This window comes from Harpegnathos saltator, unplaced genomic scaffold (assembly GCF_003227715.2).
Source record: "Harpegnathos saltator strain DR-91 unplaced genomic scaffold, Hsal_v8.6 scaffold409, whole genome shotgun sequence".
NCBI classification, from domain to species: Eukaryota; Metazoa; Arthropoda; class Insecta; order Hymenoptera; family Formicidae; genus Harpegnathos; species Harpegnathos saltator.
Window position 1 is genome coordinate 169,867 of NW_020230216.1, and position 7,802 is coordinate 177,668.

Here is a 7,802-nt window from a genome sequence, read left to right on the forward strand (position 1 = left end):
GGTGGCAACTACTCCTCGGCCATTGGCCGACGTGTGGGGGGAGGGAGTAACGGGTACGTGAAGCCCACCCTCCCAGGCGTCGGTAAGGGTAGGTGAAGGGGGAGTGGAAGACTGGTTGAGGCCGGGCTACATTTCAATGCCCCCTTGATGAACAAGGGGGCGCAGAGGGAGGGTGGGTTTCCCTTCCTTCCAGTAAGTGTTACCAGAAGGCCAACCCGGCCGGGGACCACGACTTCCTTTGTGAGAGGGGGCGCGTTATACAGGCAAGGGGCTCTGAACATGAGCCCTGGGGCCGGGGTGTCGGGGTGGGAATACGGGAGTAGTTGCCCTGGTTCCCCCCCACACCGGTCCGAAAAGTAGACACCCCGCAGGGGTTTTAGCCGGTAAGAGTCCGGCATAACCTTCGACCCCCCAAGGGGCGGGGGTATCCATGAGGATTTCCCCTGCGTGATAAAAAAAGAAGTAACATGATCACGGTGGCGGGATTCGGTGAGAAGACCGCTACCGCCAACACCAGGATCACCAGAGGAAAGGCTGCTACCACCATCACGGCCACTGGGAAGAGAGCAAGGGAGGCAACCGCGAGCAGTGGAAGCTTAATCCTAAGGCTGGCGGAGGCCTTGGGGCATCGCCGGAGACCCAGGCCATGGTGGATGGAGTTTGCGTCCGCGTCGGATCCACGATCAAGTATTTGGGTCTGACGTTGGACGGCCGATGGAATTTCGGGGCCCACTTTAAGGCCTTGGCCCCTCGGGTCAGGAAGGCTGGCTTAGCGTTAGCCAGTCTTACGAAGACCCAGGGGGGCTCTAGGTGGCACGCCCACCGCCTATACGTCGGTATGGTGCTCTCGACTGCCCTCCACGGGGCGCCCATATGGGCGCCCCGATTAATGGCCTCCGGCCGCTGCAAGGCGCTTTTGCGTCAGACAATGCGGCCAGTAGTTGTGAGGACGGTTCGGGGGTACCGCACCATCGCCATAGTACGGCGACGGCCCTGGCCGGCTCCCCCCCGTGAAGCACATTGGTGATCAAAGGCATGTCCTTTAATGGAGGACAAAGGAGCTCCGCGTGGCGGGGAAGGAACTATCGGCCAGGGATTTGGGGGCCCTGAAATCGCAGGCCGAAACCCGAGTCCTCGAAAGGTGGTCGGAAATGTTGTCCGACCCCAGGGGATTCGAGCTTCGAACGGCCGAGGCCGTCCGCCCCTGCCTGCCAGAAATGATGGGCAGGATGGGACGCGGGCTTACCTTCCACATGGTGCAGGTGCTGACCGAGCACGAGTGCTTTGGTCGGTACCTGCACTGGATTGGAAGGGAGCCCACTGCGGGATGCCACCACTGTCAGGCGCTTGAGGACACGGTACAACACATCTTGGCAGAATGTCAGGCGTGGGCTGATCAGCGTCGTGTCCTCACTTGAGCAGTGGGGTGCCGGGAAGAAGAAGGGGAAACCTTCTCACTCCCGAGCCTGCTCAAAGTCGGCACCATGAAGGGCCTGGGACTGAAAGTGGCGCTCCAGAAGACGGAGGCCATGTATTTTCATGGTCCCCGTCGAGGGGCGCCGCCGAAGAGGTCCCAGGTCCGTACTGATGGTGTCCGCATCCGCGTCAGGCTCACGATAAAACATCTTGGCCTGACGTTGGACAGCCGTTGGAGCTTCGGGCCACATTTCAGGGGCCTGGCCCTCCGGGTTCGCAAAGCAGGGCTGGCATTAGCCGACCTCATGCAAACCCAGGGGGCCCTGGATAGCGCGCTCGCCGCCTTTATGTAGGTGTCGTGCTCTCGAACATCCTCTACGGGGCGCCCATATGGGTGCTCCAGTTAGTTGCCACCGTCGCAAACACCAGCCTGATGCGCCAAGCTGTGTGTACGGTAGTGGTGAGGGCGATTCGGGGGTACGGCACTGTGTTGCATAGGGCGGCGACGGCCCTGGCCGGCTCCCCCCCCTGTGGAGCTCCTCGCCGAAGAGGGACATATTTTCTACTGGAGGGTGAAGGAGCTCCGCAAAGAGGGGGTAGAGGTAACGGCCAGGGGCTTAGCGGCCCTGAGGCTTCAGACCAGAGTCCGAGTCCTTGAGCGGTGGTTGGCCATTTTAGTTTGGGGGGCGGCGGCCTCCTCCTGTCGAGACGTAATGTCTCAGAAGGAGGCCGCCGAGTGGGAGCGCCGCCTCGGAACCCGTCGCAGGGAGCGACGAGGAAGGAGGCGGCGCTCCCCAAGATACAGGGAGCGGGCCCGAGGTGGCGCCGGCCGAGGAGCGGCCCCCGATTCGTCGGGGACCCCCTCGGCCACCTCGGGCCAGACTTCGTCCACGCAAGGGGGGGGCAAAGGGCATAAGGCCTGCCACCCCGAGCGATGGTGAAGATCGTGAAGGGGGAGTGGTAGCCCGTTTGGGGACGGGCCCCGCTCCCCCGCTCCCACTCGGCTAATGAGGGGGACTAGGAGAGAGGGTGGGCGTTCCTCTCTCTCCAGAAATCGGAACCAGAAGGCCAACCTGGCCGAGAGACCGGCCGGGGCGCCGCGGCTCCGACTTCCTTTGTGGGAGGGGCTGCGGCACTTGGGTGTCGGGCTCCAGTAGTGCCCTAGGGTCGGGGTGTCGGGGAAGTAAAATAGGCGTAGTTCTTCTGACTCCCACCATTCCTGCCCGATCGATAAACACCCCGATGGGGTTTCAGCTGGTAAAACAGTCCGGAATAATCCCCCCCAAGTGGGTATCCATGAGAATTTCCCCACCGTTATAAAAAGAAAAAAATGCAACGTGATCATTAAGACCGTGGACACCGATTACGATGACATGCTTTTTCTGCAAGAATTGAATAATACTTATCGATGTAATAATCATATGAAAAATTGTACCTCACAGAATGTACTAAATATTTTCAATTGGTCTTGGAGAGAATTGTACGACGTTTAATAAAACATTATTTCAAATGTACAGATGTTTCTTCCAACACGCTTATCCTCTCTCACCTCTTAGGATTTTATATGATAATTGTGTTTGATAAAAATACAGTACTTTATTTGCGGTATGATGATTATTAGACGTTTTAGAGACGTTCGAGACACGTTCGATAGACGTTTGATAGATGTTCGATAGACGTTCGATAGACGTTCGATAGATGTTCGAGAGATGTTCGATAGACGTTCGACAGACGTTCAAGAGAGACGTTCGATATGGCATAGTAAACGAAGGGTCCGGGGTTCGAGCCTGGTCTAGTTCCGACTTATTCTTTTTTTTTACATATGCGTGATGTCATCATACACACTGTAAGAACCTTCACTAGACGTTTACCAGCAATAGGCAACGGTGGTTTAGGAGGTTGGAGCGTTCGATAGCAACCGCGGGGCTTAGGTACGAGTCTAGCAACACCCGACACATTTTCTCTGGACATATGCGTGACGTCACTGCCGCCATCTTGCCCATAGAATCAAAAACTTCTAGGGAGGAGGGAGGATATCAATAAAGAGGGAGTGTCAATAAAAATGGGGTATCAATAGGGGGAATATCAATAAAGAGAAGGGTATAAATAAAGGGGGGCGGGGTATTAATTAAAATATTTCAATAATAAAGCCAGGATTGAAAAGATTTCATTAATAAAGTCAGGTTTGAAAATATTTCATTAATAAAGTCAGGTTTGAAAATATTTCATTAATAAAGTCAGGATTTTGAAAATTCATTTTGAAAATTGAGTTAGAACCCGCCTTGTTTAATTACTTCTCTTAGTATATTAGGTGCGCACTTTATGAACACATACACCATGCAAAGTACAAATATTTTACATATAATTATATCATAAGTTAAATATACAGAGTGTATTAGGTATATAGATGAATAATCCAAATTATTTTAAGCAGTTATGGAATCAATTTTAAATTGAATAAATTTTCCCGCTCTTTTGTGATTATGCAATGTTGACATATAGCTATTAAAAAGAACATATAGTTTGGCGAAAGACCTAACATAACCTTTAAAAGTATTCAGTTCAATACAGTCGAAAATGGCAACAGATAAGGTGCATATCCGACACTGCATTCTTTACGAATTCCAACAAGGGAAAAATGCTGCAAGAGCGTGCGAATCGATTTGTTCCTTTCTCGGCGAAGGTGTTGTATCGTACGAAGTGTGCGCATTTTGGTTTAAGCGGTTTAAAAGTGGTAATTTCAGTTTAATCGACAAACAACGCTCTGGAGGCCCTCCGGAGTGCGATAATGATGATTTGGAACAACTGCTCGCTGAGAATTCGGCACAAACACAAAAAGAGCTTGCAAAACAGTTGGGAGTAACGCAGCAAACGATTTCCAAACGCCTACATAAGATGGGAAAGATCCAGAAAGAAGGAAAATGGGTTTCGCATGAACTCACTGAAACCAACAAAAATTAAGTGGTAGCGTGTCTTTCTCTTCTCAATAAGCAGCGTCGGAAGTCCTTCTTGTGGAAAATCGTTACGGGCGATGAGAAATAGATACTCTATGACAATCCGAAACGCAGAAAGTCATGGGTAAATCCCGCCAAATCATCAAAATCGGTCGCAAAACCCAGTCGCTTCGGAAAGAAGGTTCTGCTCTGCATTTGATGAGATATCAAGGGCGTGCTTTATTATGAGTTGTTGGAACCGGGTGAAACCCGGCAGTTACTGCTACCAACGTCAATTAATCTGCTTGAGTCAAGAATTGGAAAATTGGAAAACGCCTGTATACTGGCAAAGGAGAACGTCCAGTGAAATTGTTGCATGACAACGCCAGGCCACACATTGCTTCCAATACAAAAGACACCATAATGAGTCTTGGCTGGGACGCTTTGCAGCACCCGGTGTATTCGCCAGACATTGCTCCATCCGATTATCACTTGTTCCGATCGATGCAACACGTCCGATATGCACTTCCAATCAGTGGATGAGATCCGAAAATGGCTTGACGACTTTATCGTGTCCAAAGACGTAACATTTTTCCGAGATGGAATTCATCAGCTGCCTGAAAGATGGCTTAAAATTATAGAAAGCAACGTCGAATACTTTGACTGAACAATTTAAGTTACTTTCTTTTAAAATAAACCTTGAATGTAGCTGAAAAAATTGGATTATTCATTTGTACACCTAATATAAAATGTACTGGGAAATATCACAAGAACTAAGTATTTTAGAAAAAAATGTTTCAAAGAAAAATTGTAGAGTTTCGAAAAATCTATTTACTGATATTATGGGTTTGACCTTTGATAACGTCGCCAAGTTCAGAATAAAATCGCCTTGAATTTTTTAAATGGGACCTTCTACTTTTTATTGTATATTTTTGTAGCCCTCCTTTTCAATGCACTACAATTTTTTCTACTTTGAGTTAGCCGTTTCGAATGATAAATTCAAGAAAGAAAAATCAGTAAGAAAAATCATTTATTTTTTCCATATGAAACAATATGTATCATGTACAAGTAAAGCTGGATACAGACTTGAGCACGAACGTGCATGAAGCAAGCTGAGGCCACTCCGAATGCCTCGGATTGAAAATTGAAGTCTCCACATGAGAACGCATGAGGCAAGTCGAAGCAACTGTTCAACGTTGCTCCGGTCGTCCGGAGTCAACAGTGCTGTTCTTAATTTTCCGTGTCGTGCGCGGCTATCTTCCGTACGCGTGCTCGAGTGCGTCCAAACTGAGCATGAATTATCTTTGATGGACCGACAGCGCTCGGTTCAGTCCGAGCCCGTGCGGCGAATCATCCGAGGAAATCTGCCGCGCCTCGGACCAACGTCCACACTTGCATGCTCATGCGACCTCGGCTTGCCTCATACGTGTTCGTGCTTAAGACTGTATCAAGCTTAATGTGTTCTACTTCAAGTCAAATTCATTGCAACTGATTTGAAATGATTCGAAGGCGAATTTTAGTGCCGTTATAAATTTAGTACATTAGTATTACTTTTTTTAACACGTTGAGCGCCGCGTCAGCCATCGGTGGCTGACACTGGACTTTCTGTTTAGGCCGCGTCAACCACCGGTGGCTGACACTGAAATTACATTTAGGCTGTGTCTGCCACCGCTGGGTGACACTGATCTTTCACATAGGCCGCGAAAAACAGCTGGCTGACAGCGTATAACATGATATAGAACTATAAAATTTACACTCTTTTATGGAATTGCAGAAAATTTATTCAAAATTTACTTAATTTTGACACATTACAGGATTAGTGGATTTCATTGAAGCACGGTAAAAACGGTTCTCCTTTACAGGTATTACAAAATGTGACAACTCGCTTAGTTTTTTTCCTGGCCATTTCTCTACTATCTTTTGTAATCTATTCGTAATAGGAACACCGGCCACGAATCCATAATGAAAACAAAACAGACTTGCCGCGTAACGTGTCGAATGAATGAATGCATATAGGCGGGTCATTCTAAACACTCTTCTACTGCGATAAGAGACATTGGCCCTATAATACCAACGCTTCTAAGTGGCGCGCGTGGCCTGATGGGGACTGCCTTCAAAATCGGCGTGGCGCTCAACGTGTTAATATTACATATGTCTGAAATACAAGTCATGAAATTACTCCAGCCGCTGGCTGAACATCTTATATAAAGCTCGATAACTTCGAAACGGCTTACTTAATATGAAAAAAATTATAGTGCTTTGGAAAGGTCTAAAGAAGGACTATAAGAATATGCAATAATAAATATAGAGTCCTATTTAAAAAATTCAAGATGACCTCGTCCTGATCTTGGCGACGCCATCCAAGGTCAAACTCATAATGTTAGTAAATACTACATGGGCTGAAAAGTCTTTGGCTTAACAATGAAAAAACGATTTTTTTAATGAAAGAAGTGTTTTATTCCTCGACATAATCTCCATTTAGAGTAATGCACTTAGTGTAACGGTCCGCTAACATTTCGATGCCGGTCTTATAGTGCTCGGTGTCAAGTCCCTCAAAATAGGCATTTGTTTCCAACTTGACCTCCTCATTCGAGTAAAATCTTTTACCAGCGAGCCACTGCTTCAGTCGGGGAAAAAGGAAATAGTCGCTGGGGGCTAGGTCTGGAGAATACAGGGGATGCGGGACCAATTAATAGCGCAATTTCTTTAATTTATCGGTCGTATCGCGAGCCGAGTGAGCTGGAGCATTGTCTTGGTGAAACAAAATTTTTTTCTTTGCCAAATGTGGCCGTTTGAACTTGACCTCGTCGTCCAATCGATCCAGTAATGTACAGTAATATTCTTTATTGATAGTTTTACCATGTTCAAGATAATCAATGAATATTATGTTATGCGCATCCCAAAAAATACTGGCCAAAACCTTGCCGGCTGATTGTTGTGTCTTCGGGCGCTTCGGACGGCTTTCACCAGGCAATAACCACTCCGCTGACTGCCGATTGGACTCCGGTGTGTAGTGATGGATCCATGTTTCATCCATTGTGACAAATCGACGCAAAAACTCCTTCTTATTGCGGTTAAACAGAGCCAGATTTTGCTTTGAAAGTCGAACACGTTCCGCTTTTTGCTCAATTGTCAAAAAACGCAGCACCCAACGCGCGCAAAGCTTTTTCATGTGTAAATATTCATGAATGATATGACCAACGCGTTCCTTTGAGATGCCTATGATGTTAGCTAGCTCACTCAATTTCATTTTGCGGTCATTCAACACGATTTCACTGATTTTCTGGATGTTTTCTGGAGTAACTGCCTCATTTGGCCTTCCTGAACGTGGTGCATCATTTGTATGGTTACGACGAAACTCAGCAAACCAATATTTGATGGTTGAATTCGGTGGGGCAGATGTGCCGTAACATTTATCAAGCCATGCCTTTGCTTCAACAGTGTTTTTTCCCA

At 47.7% G+C, this 7,802-nt stretch overlaps 1 protein-coding gene across 1 annotated transcript; it reads left to right on the forward strand.

Annotated features, from left to right (window-relative positions):
• The first annotated feature begins 646 nt into the window (after positions 1-646).
• On the forward strand, positions 647-1,418 carry LOC112589141 (uncharacterized). Its single transcript, XM_025301284.1, has 2 exons — positions 647-960; positions 1,052-1,418. Exons 1-2 carry the CDS (start codon positions 647-649, stop codon positions 1,416-1,418), a joined length of 681 nt encoding a protein of 226 aa, XP_025157069.1.
• Positions 1,419-7,802: the final 6,384 nt, after the last annotated feature.

Coding starts and splice junctions, on each gene's coding strand:
- LOC112589141 (XM_025301284.1), top strand. CDS start 647: ATGGTGGATGGAGTTTGCGTCCGCGTCGGATCCACGATCAAGTATTTG. Junction 961..1,051: donor GTTGTGAGGACGGTTCGGGG/GTACCGCACCAT, acceptor CCTTTAATGGAG/GACAAAGGAGCTCCGCGTGG.